Genomic DNA, 16110 nt, shown 5'->3' with positions numbered 1-16110 from the left:
GGGCTGCCCCACCCAAAGGCACCCATGCTGCCTGGCGGAATCATTGTTCCCAGCAGCAGCAAAGTCATGGTGGCACGTGGGGGAGAGTGTTGAAAGCACCATGCAGCACCCACCTCGCCTCCTTCCCACCCTCTTGCTAATGCATTTTTGTGTGGTTTCCACAACCATTAATTACAGGGGAAAAGAGTGCATCAGATGTTAGTTTTATTAGCCCAGGCTCCTTAGAGGGAATCAAAATGAAAGGAACATATGTCATGCATCTGATGACGCCCCCCCCCCCCCCCCCCCTGTTTCCCTCTCCACAATTGCCCACCTCACATACTCACAAAGTGTACAGTCAGCAGCTGTCTGCAGACACAATAGCATTTGATTGATCCTGAGGAAACGGTTAAGACATGGCCCTGCCCACGCTTTCTGGCTGGCTGGCTCACATTCTGCGCCACTCTACATTTAACGCTGAATGTGGCAGTGATTGGGATAATGGGAGCCGGGGATGGTGGGTGGGGATCTGAGCCTCTGTTCAGGCTCTAATGAGGATAGCCCTGAGAGTTTACAAGACCCTTGGAGTCTTGGGTGGTGGATGTTGAGATCCAAAGCTCGACACTTCACAGGTTGGGCCTTGTTCCGTATGTCTCCCTGTTACACTGTCCTCAGCATAACATCACTTATGTCTTGCACAACACAGCAAGCAGAAAGATAAGTATGCAGATAAATGTGTCTGTGACTCTCACCCATTATATAACTGCATGACATACAAAGACAGACGTGCTCAATCACTCGTTTCTTACACAACATTGCATAGATACAGAATGTACATGGATAATATACTTCTTTCTTTCTTCTCTCTCCTTGGCACGTGATTGCATGCCTTACCTTCAGGGCCAGGCTGATTTATGAGACACATGCCTGTTTTTTCATGACTTGTTTGATTGCATTCTCAGCTATGGGGCACTCTGGTTGCCAAAACCATAAAAATTCACACCTGCACAGGATTGCTATAGAGTCAGATGAAGTGCAGGCAAAGCATAAGGAAGCAGGTGAACTGAGGTATTTTGCTTCCCTTGATCAGCACAGGCATATAATACAACTCACAACTGACATGGCTGACTGACTGATGTTCTTCGTCATTTTAACTTCACACGGGCTTTAATTTTTTTGTGTAGGGCATGGCACATATTTTGGAGATGATCCTCAATGCGCTGCCTTTGTTCATCTTGTAAACATGAAGCATTGATGCACTGATATCTTCTCTCTCTCTCTAGCAAAGCAGAGCATAGTCGTAGCCACAAATACTGTGTGCAGTCTATCAGGTGAACATTTTAGCCTTTGAATTATACTGTAGTAAATATTATGTTATTCATGCATTTTATTTCTTCAAACCATTAAAATATAAGGTAAACTTGAAAGGTGAGTGGATTTTTATGCCTCTGCGATGGTTGCAGCCATTATGTTTTGTTGTCTGTCTGTACATACGTACATAAGTATGTTCCAGTATTGTGCATGCAATATCTCAGGAATGTCATGAGGGAATTTCTTAAAAATTGGCCAAATGTTCACGGGGACTCAAGAATGAACTGATGAAATTTTGGTGGTCAGAGGTCAAGGTCACTGTGACCTCCGTCCCATTCTCGGGAATGCGATATCTCAGGAATGCCTGGAGGGAAGTTCATTACATTTAAACATCCACCTGGACTCAAGGATAAACTGATTGGAATTTGTTGGTCTGATGTCAAAGGTCAAAGGTCACTGTGACTTCACAAAACACATTGTTAGCCATAACTCAAGAATTCATTCACTCATTATGATGAAATTTCACAAAAATGTCTCCTCAGATAAAATGATGAAGTGATATGTGACATTATATATTCAAAAGGTCGAAGGTCAGCTTCACTGTGGCATCAGAATGTTAAGCAAAAACACTTTTCTGGCCATTATTATTATTATTATGTGCAACACCATAACTCAGGAACAGAAGGGCAGACTGTGACCATATTTCACATTTGGTCAGACTCTAATCTTGGGTGTCCACCTTCAAACTGTGCTGATTGTAAAGATCTTCTCTGCTGTCAGGTTGAAGATGTGTGTGAGGCATCCATGTTTTACAGTTTGTAGCTTCTTTGCAAAAATATGAATATTTAAAGCATTGCAGTTCACCACAAGCTCATTGGTTCTGCTGATATTGAGCTTCAGGTGATTATTGTTGCTCCATGTGATGCAGCTCTCCTCTGTACTCCTCTGGAAAAATAGTCTCTAAGTGAAGACAGCAATTATTCACAAATTATTCACTGGAATCATACACGTCAATATATTGATGACTTCCATTTCACCTTTAAATACAGTTTTGTGAATTCCCCTCAAAGTCTAGATAAGTCTGGACAGACATGGATGTAACCTGCAGCTTGGCTGGTCGGCAGAGGCGTACAACCATGAGGCAGTTTTTCTAGTCTTTACTGGAAATATTTCATAAAATACTCATAAATCCCAACCCAAACCTCACAATGCTGTTGTTTAACGTACTATAGTGATATTTCTTACATTCAAACGTTCAACATTCAAAGGACACATTTTACACATCGATGCATAATCAGAAAGGTAACTTACATGGTTCTCACATAAAACAACTGAACCACATTCAGTTTAGAATAGATATCTGAGCCTCTGGAAATCCCCTCCAAAAAGCTTTCCATCAGCATGCTGTGCCTCCACCCTAAGATGATGTCCTGAGTCAAGCAGCCCAAGCTGTCGAGTCCCATGTGGTTACAAATGACCCCCTGTAGCAATAATGCAATAAGCGTTGTCTCCTATCTATGTTCTGTAGGCTCTTTTTCACTTGGCCTGACACAATTGTGCATTTATCAGTGTAATTGCAAGAGTTGGAAGCACTGATGTTGTCTATTAGGCGGATTTCCATCCTGTTAAGAGCAGAGGGTCTTTTAATGTATGGCCCTGCTTGAATGTACTACACAATTACGCAGCGGCCAGAGATTGAGTGGGCTGATGATGCAGATGGTTGTGATGGTTGGGATGGTGGTGATGGCAGTGATGATACTGGACCACCCTGCACTCTTCCAACAAGCCTTTCAGAGAGACACTAAGAGGGAAACAACAAAGTGAAACCGAGGTTAATCACTTTATTTACTCGTTGCTCTCTCTCTCACCTACCACTCTTTCCCTCTCCCTTTCCTTTCTTAAACCGAGTGATGGAGCCCAGATTGTGAAGCGGGGGGGTGGGGATCGATGGGGAGCGCATTACAGTAAAACGTATTGATTAGGAGGCCTGCGAGCAGTGTGTTGGAGATGGTGGAATGATGCAATGCTTAAAGGAATTTATCCTTTGACTTTTACATTAACCTTTTATTGACTGCTTTGCCTGTCCATAATTAACACTCACTTTAGCTAAAGTGGTTAGTTTGAGCGCAAAGGGTGCTCCGGACCTTATTGCAGGGAGGGCCGCAGAGCTGCCGTCCCAGCCGCAGTTCAAGTGCACTGTGCTGCATGAAGGGAACGGCCTCTGTGGAATAGAGGCGATAGAATCCTAGATACCTTTCACATTAGCATACCATTTGAGCGGGGGCCTGCCAGGCTATAAGGTTTCAGGGCAAATTGAAATGAGTGATTGTGTTGCCAATCTCTCTTGACCGAGCGCCAGATGGGATAGTTAGGCCCATATCTGTCTGGGGTTAATCCATTGGAACAGCCTGAACTCACAAACACATTCACTCCATCCTCAACACCCCACCCCCCATACACACCTCTTTGTCTTTGACCTTAACTTTAAGGTAGGCTGTTCTGCCATGGGAAAATCTTTTGGTGAGCCTTGTTTGTACGCCGCTGTGGCTTACACTGAATTTCTAGCAAGAGCCCTGGAGAGCTTAAGGCACCTCGCTTGATATTGACTTTTTGTTTGGTTCCATTTTAGCAGTCAAGAGACAGTGCTCTGTGAACAGTGGTGATTGTGTAAAAGTGTGTGCTGAATTACCTCCACTATATTTTCTTTGATAGTCCTCCAGTCTTGATATCTTTAATATCTCAGGTAAACCAGGAGCCTCTTATTTGCAAGCTAATGTTGCAAGATCCCTTGTCAGAATGCAAATGCTGCAGCTCTGTCGAAGACGGCCGGTCAGGTTTTTACAATATGAAACCTTTCAGTATGAGTCAGGGCAGCAGAAAAGAGGAGAGTGTTTTCTCTCTTAGCTCTACTGCATGAATACTTAATCAGATCAAATCAAAGGCCTGGGTTCCCTTGGCCTATGGTGTCCTGATGTCAGCAGAACCACATAGTGTGGGTGTGTGTGAGTGAATGTATGCCGTCTGGGTCAGTTTGCACTCTCTCTTGCACACTCGGTAGATATGTATGCCAGCCATGTCCTCCTCCTCCTCCTCCTCCTTCTCTGAAGTGGCGCTTCCTTTAATTCGTACCCTAAATAAATGATGAGAACATTTAAACACACGGCTCGTCGCAAAGCCCCAAGGTCGCCTAATCGTATTATTTATGAAGTGATGTGCTACATAATGGTACTTAGTGCATGTTAACAGATGCTATTATCAGGCCCTGATCCAGAGTGTAGAAGATATATTGGAACAGTGGATGTTAATGCTGCTCCTCACCACCATAATGCAGCAGCTCTTTAAAGGGCTAACCGCACCAAAATGCAGCACTTAGGCCGAGAGCCAGTCGAACATTAAGTGGCTCCGGTGAAAATATATAACCACAAATTGTGGCAGCCCCTGGCTGTCCCCTGACAACTTTAACATCCCCTCATCTCATCCATAACCGACCCCCATATCCTTCTCCTGAGCTCTCTATGTCCACGGCATCCCCTCTGTTAGTCACTGGCCACAAGGTAGTGGTGGTCGTGTGTGTGTGTTTCAGGGGGTTGTTTGAGGTTTTGTAGGGTGTGGACAGTGAAGGGATATGATAGGGCAGACCCTGGCATAATGGCTGAGTGGGGAGTATAACTGGCCTTGTCGCTCTAGAAGGAAATTCTTAGGTCACCACTCACAAGCGCGCACACACTCTACACACACAACGTTAAAATGCCATCCTCCACCCCTCCCTCTTGCACCTCCAGGTCAGGGGTCACTCTCATCTGTCAAGAGGCAGAGGGAAGGCAGATTTACAATGACAGCAGAGAGCAACACCAAGTCACCGCAGTAAATATTTACACTGGTCTGACAAAAGATGTGGCTAAGGTCTGTGGGGGTTCCAAACACTGAAGAAATCACAGCTAACCCCAGATTATTAATCACACAAAAATCACATAGTGACATGAAGAGGCTGGATTTCTCACTGCTCCGTCATGATTGCAACAACAGAGAGTGATGTTCTTGTGAAAGCGTCCTGCTGTGTGTGCCTGTGTGTGTGTGTGTGTAAGATGAATGGGGCATTAATCATAATACATGATATCGTTTCTCATCAGCTTGATACTGTTGCTGCCATTTATGGCTTTAGGAATGCTTTCCTGATGCCTCACTTTCTCCCACTCTCTCAGTTCCAGTTTACTCAATGAGCTGTACTGGCTTGAAGGTTTTGCAACAGAGATGCCAAAACCTCTGTCATGAATGTCAATAATTTAAATATCATTCACAATATGTCAGGCAAAGACGCCCTTACCTAGAAACTGAAATCTCTTAGAGTCTCTTTTATACACATAGATCACGTAGACACACTCCGTCTCTCATATCCTAGAGGCTCTGACTGGGCCCAGTATTGTTAGGAGTCATAAAACGGAGAGGAAACACACAAGCTTACTTGGTCAAACACTCAACACCCACTGTTTATTTAGGGATGATTTAACACACACACACACACACACACACACACACACACACACACACACACACGCACACGCACACGCACACACACACACACACACACACACACACACACACACACACATCATTGACTAAACAACGTGACATTTCTGGAACTGACCCCTTCAAAGCCCCAAACAGTCAATACAGAAAGACTATCAGTTTGCCTTCATCTGCTCAGCTCCCTCTGTTTTCAACCAGCACTTGCTACTGTGCATTAAAAAAGATTATCTTGCAGTGCCCACATCTCAAAAAGTAAAAGCACTGGTAGAAAGTCTGGTCAGCGACCTGAGACATGTGTCCTAATGCTGATGAGTGTCTAGGTTTTGATGGGAGGGAGGAGTTAATGGGTGCGCTTGTTTCCTGTGTCCTGTCGCCTCAGGTGCCACTCAAGTCTGGCCCAGACATTACCCCCTGAGGAGGCCCCGGTGGATCGGCCCTTCTGGGGTGTGGATGACCCCAGCATGCCGCTGCCCTTTGATCTGGCTGACATCATCAACAGAGTGGAGTCACTGCTCTGGAGGTAGGCATGGAAATTTGCTTATGTATAGCTTATGCAGAGTTCATTCACTCCGAGGAGGTGAGCTTGTTTATTCAGTACTTTATTTTATTATTGAATAATGTCTTTATTCTCACATGAATTCACATCGACACATAGATGCTGATGAAGTTGTTTACAGTCCACTGCATGAAGAGTCCAGTACAAAATGCAGGCAGTATTTTGCATGTTGTGCCTCCCAAGTGACAAAAGCATAAGCAAACTGAATGGCCATTTAGGGCCACTGTGGGGCCCCAAAAGGAACATGAAAAATAAATGAATAAATTATCGAGAGTGACTTTGTCAAACACTTGTTCAGTTTAGTATCATCTTTTAAACTTTTGGAGTCTTCAAAGTCTGCTCAGGGCTCCAGAGAAGTTTGTCCTGGCATTGTCACTTCATGTGCACATATACACTCATACACACCTGCTGTCACACATACTTTACATACACACTCGCCAAACACACCTGCTGTCACACATACTTTGCATACACACTTGCCAAACTCAGCAAATTTTCACCATTGCCAACTCCTTCTTTCCTTTTCCCACAGGATGTGAAGGATGCGGAGAGGAAGTGAGACTGAAAGACCAGAAAAAAACCCACCAGCTTTTCTAAATGTTGGGGCCCCACATCAGCTGAGGGGACACATCACCGAAGACACCTCCAGTGTGATCCCACTAAGATTGTTTTCCTTTCGATTGGGGCATCTACATCCCCCCTTACTCCACCCTCCGCTACCCCAGCTCAGCCACACCATCTTTGAGTTGGCTGGAAGGAAGCCAGACCACCACAGTAGAACCAGAATAGTGCTTCAGTAACATGCTAACAACGCAAGCTTAGCGACAAGCTATTAGTGTCACAACAGTCTAACAAAACATAAGTGGAACCTGCATTTCAGTGTTAGCATACATTGTGAAACTATTTATTATTTCAGTGTATTCTGTTACTTAATCTCATGTAACCCAGACATGCTTTTATCAGTGGATTGACTCATTCTCAGTAGTCACAGTACAGTACATACATATATGCTTTCTATTTGTCACACAGTGTTATAATACAGTATAGAATGGTAAAAAAAAAACCTCACTTTGCTCACATGGTATTGCATTCTTCACTTGTGTATAGTAATCCCTTTTATTGTGTTCAGCGGTGGAATGAGGCCGAAAGAGACCAAAGAAAGATTCTGATAAGAAAGTTATGAATGTGACCCAATGGAGAACATGAAGAATGTGTTGTTTAGTGTTTACGGTGCGATGGTGTGCCTGTGCCATATTGATGTGTGTGTGTGTGTGTGTGTGTGTGTGTGTGTGCACATTTAACCATGTGAATATATATGTTATCATTCGTTGGCCTGTGTGTTTGTGCACGTTCGCTCTCCCACATGTCTACATGAAGGCGCGTGTGTATGAATGTGATAGTGTGTGTGAGCCTGTAGGCAGCCTGCCAGTTGTTTGTTCTTGAAGATATGCATATGGAGAAACAGAGACTAGCAGCGGGGCCCCTCCGCCTCTGCTCTGATGAAAGGCAACACTGATAGAATGACCCGGAACACAACCGCCGTTTCTCATAATTACAGCTGTTCAATCGCTTTTAATTACTCTTAAAGTGTGTAGAGCACCACATTCCCCTGTAATGCTGCAGGCCATCCGAGAGAGCGAGGGAAAGATCCGGCGCTTCTGACAAAATCCACTTTCAAAAAAGCTAAAAGGGTGGAAAAGGGGGCCGACGTCAAAGCAGTGTAGCAGCCCTCCTCGTTTGATTCCTTTCTCTATCTAGTTCATGATGAAGTAGAGATGCTGTTTACTATTAAAAATGCAGAATGCACTCCTTTTTTTACTTCTGAAGTTTTTTCCAAGATGTTAATGGTTGCCAAACGCTGTTCTTCTTGCTTCTTCTTTTGCTGCGCCTCTGTTGTTTGTTGTTGTCAGAGAGATTTGTTTGTAGATCGGCAGTAGCGTTGACTTGTTTGAATCACTCTGTGCTCCCTGCGCCACAGCTTGTCTGTCTGAAGCAATAGGAATGGCAGTAAATAAAAAAAACAGTGTTTTATCCAACAACCAGCGTCCCTCTGTTCTTTGCGTGCTTTGGTCCATTTTTTTTTAATTCCTGGTGGATAACACACATATGACAGGTGCAAATGTTTCTTCATACATGAACGATGTTAGTGTGTTTTGGTTGATTGTGTGTCTCCTAATGTTTCTGACCTGACCTTAAACCCAGCCAACACATGCAAGCATGCCTCTCTTTCCTCTCCCACTATGCTGAAGGTGAGTTAGTGTGCTCTGAAGTAGCCTCTCCATAGAAACTCTGTCTTCCTCAAGATAAATAGGACAGTAATGGACAAAGATCCCTTATTTAGTGGTGCAGCTCACTGGCAGCTAGCTAGCTCGAGTATAACCACACCAGACCAAGGTCAGATTTTGCTTACATGCACAGTTAGGCCTACACATGATTCCTAATATTCAATATCCCTATGAATACCAGAGGGCTCAGACCTACAAATTTCGTGGGGTGGCAATGCACAAAAGGTTGTCCAGGCGTTATTGTGCCGCTACAAGATTCACATTTGTGGCTTTGAGAGAAATGTCTCAACAACCACTGGATTGCTGTGACATTTTGTAGCCTACATACGTTCATGTACCCCTCAGGATGAATTCTAATGGCTTGGTAATCCCTTAACATTTCATTTTGTGCCATCATAAAGTCAAAGTTTCAATTTGTCCACTACTTTGGTTTGTGACCAAATACCTGCAAACGACATTCCCAACCACCTGATAACATGCTAAACTAAACATGGTAAACAACAAAAACCCTGTTGAATGCATTGTGGAATTGCTCATGAAGGTTCTGATTCTGATCATTTCCAATAAGTACATATAATGTGGACATTAAAGACAAAACTTCTAAGCATCTGTTTAATTCATGCATCTGTCCTCTAGTTGCTTAACAAGCAAGCCTTTGCATTAGGTCTTGTTTTTGTTTTTTTGGCCAGCTGCTTGCTTTCTGTTTTCTCTGAACTTCAAAGAAACTGGCGATCTTAGCAGAGCGAACAGCTTCAACGTCAGATTGATTGATGGATTGATTGATTGAGTGAGTGATGTCACTCCTAGTGATGAAGTGATGGCTAATGTTCTGCATGTTTCTCTAAAACCTCAACTCCACACACCCTACCAACAGTGGACCGCCATCCCAGAGGTCACCCATGTTAACTACTTCCTGCAGTGGCTGAGTGACTGAGTGATGGATGAGTGCGGAGCGCTCTCCCCTCAGGGGCTGACTGAAAAAGGGCCCCACTTGAAGAGACAATTACACAGCGCTGGTGAGAGCCACAGGTATGCATTGTTCTGACCGAGGTCAGCTGCCAGCCTACAATAGGTGCGGGGAGAGATAAAATAACCAGGTGTGTGGTGGGGAAAGGTATCGGTTTGGGGTCATATCCCAGTCAAATGTTTCAGTGTGTGGCTATGAGGCTGGGGTTGATTGTAGTGCAGTTTAATCAAATCAAGAAATGGATCCAAATTTAAAATTGTGTTTATATCCAGATTGTCATGAGGGGTGAAGACACATGACAGATTTATGACATTATTTTGGTGAATAATGACTTCATCCATGTCAGTGAAGGACAATTTATTCTATATTTACAGCTAAAGAAAGCTGAGCACAGCTCTAGAGTTATATAGTGAAGATTGCATAAACTGTACTTGTTGTTAATCCTGGTGCATTCTTCTGTGGATGTACAATACATGAAACAGTGATAGTGTCTTGTGTCTACAAGACTGAATACATGTGTAAAGTTCTCTGGGAGTCTGTTTGTACAAATGAATAGATGTGTGTCATGTATCTGTGTATGTGTATGTGTGTGTGTGTTTCGGGTTTCAGAGTGCAACCTGGTGTTGGAGGCCCTGGGGCCACAGAGGCAGTAGTAATTGTAGAAGCAGGCTGAAGAGCTGAAGATAGCATCGCAGCTCTGGGGCGGCTGTCAGCAGTGGGACGGTCCGCACTCATTTGTCAACACAGACAAACACCACTCAGCACCAACAAAACACTGACTTGATTGACTACATGTGAAGCAACACCAGCCCTAATGTTTTGCAACTTTTAATTGCACTAGAGGTCACAAAAAAGGCAGACCGCAGAAGTTTCTCTCACACTTAAGGTCAGGCAGACGTTAAAGGTCGTAAAATACAGAAAGACAGCGTTTTTTTCTACAGTGTTTACTGAATATTAACTTCATCATTCTGATTTATTGAGTCGTAGTGGAAGTGATAATTCATGGTTGATTCAGAAATATCCATGAAGGTATTTTGATGAAATGTGAAATCAAGATCCGTATTTTTTTTATAGATTTTTTTTTTTGGACCAAATCCAGGATGCAGCAGGAGCCAGAACTATTCTTTCTGATTTCTAAAATGTGAAGCATCTCGTCCTGCAAACCAACTGTCCTCTCTGTTAACTGGCTGATCACCACTGACATGCCCACTCACCCCCAGTTCACTTAGTATTAGACTGAGAGCGTAAGTGAAGTGATGGTGAAGTCTTGACGCTGATGTTGATGCTGTCAGGAGCCTGGCAGCTGAGCGACTCTGATGAACAGAGTATGGCGTGATGAGCGTGTGTGTGCGTGTATGTGTGGTTGAAGAGTGCAGGGAGGGTCTTGCGGGAGCGAGGCCTTGCAGATCAAACAGCTGTCTGATCAAATGTAGAGCATGTTTGTGGGTCGTCGCTGTGGCCCTGGCTCTAGTGACCAGCAGCCCCGATATCATCTGTCCTGCAGGACCTCGCTCTCTTTATCTCTCCCTCTCTCATTTCCAGTCTGAAGTGGCTGACCCATTTCTCTCATTCACTCCTCATCTTCATAGGAGGCTTTTTGTGCAACACCTCTGGCTGAATTTGCTGCTCCATCTTCAGTTACAGTCCAATCCAAAGGAGAGCTGATAACATAAATCAGCATTAGGACACCAAACAACAGCCACTTTTGTCCATTAAGTAATGCTCAACTTGATGTCCCTTCCATTATTCCAGCATAATTTCAGGTTCACCTTAGCAAACTTGAGGTCACATTGGCTGCGAAAAGTGATTAAAAACAAAAACAGTTTTAACATCACACTCTCAATTCTGTGAAACTACTCTACAGCACAAAGCATCTTTAAATCCAAGGCCGCATCCCCCTCCTCCTTTTTTGCCCCCTTCTCCTAAACTGAGCCCTGTTTCTCCAGAGTGGTGCTGAAGCATCTCCGCTTATACCTGTCTCACCCTCTTACCATTGCAAGCCCTGTTAGCGCCCTGCCATTCATATCAGTGGGATTAAATGGATCGTTTTCCAGCGTTAGCAGCTTCTCCGCCAAGTGGTCTTGATGTCAGGCCAAGCATAATTGAGTCATCTGCATCTCATCTAAAATGGATGAAAGGACTTTTTGATATCGCCAGGCCCCTCCCCGCCCTCCCCCCACACCCGGCAGGAGAGAGAAAAGGCTTAGGCTAGCATCACTATATTTTACAAAGGTAGAACAAGGGGAGAGGGAGGAGAAGAAGAAGTCAAACAGCACTTGTGCACCGTCCTTACTTGTGGAATGACAACACAAGAGAACATCATGAATCAGTAGAGGCAAAGGAAAAAAAATCAGTACAGGTTCTTCAGAAAAACTACCTGTTTAAGGGACGATTAAGGTCATGGTTGTTCAAGATCTCCGAGCGACAAGCAGCCTCTCACTCTTTCCTACTCTGGCACTCACCTTTATCATTTTAAGCTGCAGTTCTGAGAAGAGGGAGAACAAAGCAACAGTAAATATAACACAACTGATGTATTTCACTCAACCTTTCTTCCTTTAATACTGGAGTGGTGAAATATTTGCCTGAGTTTTGGCCAAAATTTCTGATTTATATCCTGATTTGAGACTTGAGATCAAGATGAAACCTGAAAATATTACAAAAGACAAGAAAGCTGTAAAAGCAAAGCTGTAAAAATTAGAGTGAGAACAGTTCAAATCTTCAACAGGAAACAAACAACTGCGTCTTTCTCCTCCTACACTGCCGTCATGTTTAATGCATCTCCAGGAGACAGACAAAATAAAATATTAGGTCATTGTTGATCATCGATGATGATCACCTCAGAGGTGAGAGGTGGAGGAAAGTTTAAAAAAGGTATGAAAGAGAGCAGGAAGGTGTGATGTATTCATCAGCAGAGACACTCACCTTATCTGCTCCAACCTTGAGGATGAGTTTCTGGCCAGCCCTCCCAAACACACACACACACACACACACACACACACACACACACACACACACACACACACACACACACACACACACACACACACACACACACACACACACACACACACACACACACACACACATATCCCCAAAGCCAACACTGCTGCCCCTTGATTGACAGCTCTTCAAATGAGTGTCTGAGTAGCACTGGGCTCTGGCCCTCCAAGTAAGTGGGCCGTCAAATTACATCCAGGGGACTGGCTGGCCCCCTCTCCCCTGGCAGAGGAGATCTATTTATTTGTCTGTTTATTTGCTTGGTTTAAATATTTGGTGGGGGGAAAATATTGAATTTTTGTCCCCCGGTCAAAGTCCCCTCATATTTAGTTAATAAAGAGCAGAGGAGGTTGTTTGCCCAGAAAAGTGCAGGATAGGGGACTTTATTTAAGGGAGTCCTCCGAGAGAGAGCTGGTGACCTTCTTCTCATGGAGGAGAGGCTTGTGTACACTGTGCTCAGATTCACTCTCTCTGCCTCCACCAGCCTCTGCCATTCTTCAGTCTATCTGTGTACTCAGACATGTTTCCTTCCCTCTTCTTCCCTGCTCTCCTGTCACCTCCCATCCAGTCTTTCCTTTTTCCAGCCTCCTTCTCTTCTCTTTTCCTCTCTTCTCTTCTTCTCCACTTGACTTTCCTCTGCCTGCCTCCTGCCTCTGTTTCTGCAGAGCCTTGCTCTATTTGACTGGAGTCTCTTTTGGATTCCCCGGGCTGTATCCAGGTTAAACTCTTAATTGCCTCGGCAGTGGGTGGTGTAAGGCGCTGGCTCACTGCAGCTCAGCCGGTCCCTGTGCAGGGTGCTGCGGGGTTATAGGGGGGTAAGGGGAGGGGTGAGTTGTTCTGTGTTGGATTGTGGCTGGTGCGTGTTGGCAGACAGTGCTGGGAGATGATAAAGACTTATTAATATAGATGATGGAGATGACCTCTGACAGCAGCTTTACAGCGAGCCTCTGCAGCACGTTGGAGACAAGACATGATCTTTGTGTGCTCTATCTATCTATCTATCTATCTATCTATCTATCTATCTATCTATCTATCTATCTATCTATCTATCTATCTATCTATCTATCTATCTATCTATCTATCTATCTATCTATCTATCTATCTATCTATCTATCTATCTATCCGCTCTTTGTCACACTCCCTCTACCTGGAGAACTACCACCTCGTTTTCACTTCCTTTTTCTGCACCTTCTCATTCCATTCCTCAAAAACATGGATGCATTTCCTGCACATGCAGTGACCTCAGCCACACGCCCACAATCAATACCCACTAGTGGGATGAATTTAGACTTTGCACACTGTCAATGTAAATGCAGACATCCAGAGTGTCTGTCTGCTGTCCTGACTCCCCCATATCTGGATAAACTGCACATTCACACAGCAGTGTGTGTGTGTGTGTGTGTGTGTGTGTGTGTGTGTGTGTGTGTGTGTGTGTGTGTGTGTGTGTGTGTGTGTGTGTGCATAAGTCAGTCTGAAGGCTACAAGACCCTCCCACCTTGTCACACACGACCACAACACACGCCTGCTTCGATCCAAGATCCGAGCTACCCCTCAGCCAAGCAGCACTACGTGTTAATGCTTTTCTGTCACTAAAATAAAACCTGCAGCGCGGCCGCTCAGCGAATCAGTGGGATCGATGGTGTATCATAGTGCATCCGGTTAGAAATATGTTGACAGCTGGCAGGTCCTCTAAGTTACAGGTGAAGTAATCTTTTTCGCCTGCCATGACAAACCAACAAAACAAGCTGTATACTGTACTGCATATGAGCTTTACAGACTGAGAAAATCCAGCTTCAGAAGCCACAATACAACCGCGGCTCATTTCATAAGGCTATATTAACGAGTTAATGCCCCCCGTCTCAGTGCTCCACCCCTGCCATTGATTCCTGTTTAAAAGGCTATGGGTAGTCAATACCACCTCCTCATCGCCATCTGTCTCTATTTACTAATAAATAAAGTGCAGAGCATTGACTGCTTTGGCCAGGCCTGTAAAAGCATGCATGCTAATGAGCTCTGGGCCTCTGTGGCTGGTGGTGGAGGGAGAAGGTGGGGATACTCTACCTTTCTACTAACTCTGTCTCTGTCTCGATGGCTCTCACAGGGCACAGCACTCCAATCATGGTAATTGCCCGCCGGTCCAGTTGTTGTTTAACATCGCTCATCAGACAAAATGCGGTTTCACTTCAGCTGCATAGATTTTTCTCCTCGGCTTTCTTTAATGTTCATTCTGTTTTTTTTTTTTGTTGTTGTTGTTGTTTTTTTTTCCTCTCCCAGTTGTGTGTAGGTCATCTCTTAAGGTCGTGTCTAGTCGTTTGTCAGATGTGGCCCATGAGCGCTGTCGCACTTCACTCTGTCAAGCTGATCAATTATGGATCATACAGATGGGCTCGTTTGGAATGGCCCCCATGACGCATTTGTTCTAAAAGGCGCTCAATCTTTTCTATCCACCTCCCTCCCTCTCATTCTTCTTACTTTTGCAATATCTACATTGGAAGAAATAAATGCTTATATTAATAAAGATATGTGAAGGAGGTAAAAATCAGTATTTAGAATGAAGGGCTTGATAGACACACTGACTTGCACACCAATTATTAATTTCATAATAATTACATTAACAATAGTTATTATTTGAAGAAGATTTAGCAGAGGAAGAAAAAGCCTGCACACATTCACACACGCATTCACACACACATTCACACACAAGGTTGTATAGTCCATTTGGTTTGACACTGATTTCCTGAGTGAAGGGGTGGTGCTGATGTGTGGAGGCTCTCATAGCTCAGCATAACACAGTACTGCTGTGTCAACTGTGACCCCAGTGACCCTGCAGGAGCTAGAGAATGGGCTGCGGGGTCGCTCTGCGACTCAGGTGAAATGAGGGGTCAAAGGTCAGCTGTCCAGTGTGTCAGGCTTGCTGATCAGGAAGTGTAGCCTCTCGCTTCAGGGAGTACACAGGGAGTGTCATGTTTTGGACACATACTCGCAGTCTGACATAAATCTCCCATGCTTACATGCAGCTGCACTCCACGCAAAGTCAGTGCGCTGCAGGAAAGTGGTAGGAACCCGCCAGTAACAGCTACTCAAAGTAACTGTGAAGTGCAGAAGGCAGATTATTATTTTTCCTTTAAAACAAAAAATCTCACATTTTTCACACGATGATGATTTGTATTAATTTAGCATTTTTAACAAGCTACTCTTTATTTTGTCCAATTTGATTTAATTAATTCTACTTTTTGCTCTTCAGGCGGAAAAACTCTCAATCAAACTTGAGTAAATCTAAACTCAAGTAAAAGCATTTAGACATAAATTATTTCTATGCTTTTTCCTCCCATCTGCGGCAGCCTCATATGGAGTGAAACAGTGCAAAGGTTCATGTTTGTTTGTCCCAACCCTTGCTCTCTATCTGCAGCTCACTCCCATTGTAGACACATCCAGATGGACCCCCTACCTCTGCCACACTGAGGCAGTCCTTCCTTCCATCCTTAACC

The 16110-nt window shown here is 44.2% G+C and overlaps 1 protein-coding gene across 1 annotated transcript in view; it reads left to right on the top strand.

The window, feature by feature from the left end:
* The window catches only part of fto (FTO alpha-ketoglutarate dependent dioxygenase), a 117273-nt gene extending 108863 nt beyond the window's left edge, over window positions 1-8410 (top strand). The window contains exons 9-10 of the mRNA XM_070958856.1: window positions 6197-6337; window positions 6906-8410. Of these exons, the coding sequence (XP_070814957.1) occupies window positions 6197-6337; window positions 6906-6912 (148 nt within the window). The 3' untranslated portion in view covers window positions 6913-8410. The remainder of the gene's footprint in view (window positions 1-6196; window positions 6338-6905) is intronic.
* The last annotated feature ends 7700 nt before the right edge of the window (window positions 8411-16110 follow it).

This window comes from Chaetodon trifascialis, chromosome 1, assembly GCF_039877785.1.
Source record: "Chaetodon trifascialis isolate fChaTrf1 chromosome 1, fChaTrf1.hap1, whole genome shotgun sequence".
Classification (NCBI taxonomy): domain Eukaryota; kingdom Metazoa; phylum Chordata; class Actinopteri; order Chaetodontiformes; family Chaetodontidae; genus Chaetodon; species Chaetodon trifascialis.
The sequence above is the reverse complement of the archived record's forward strand: the minus strand, read 5'-3'. Positions and strand labels throughout refer to the sequence as shown.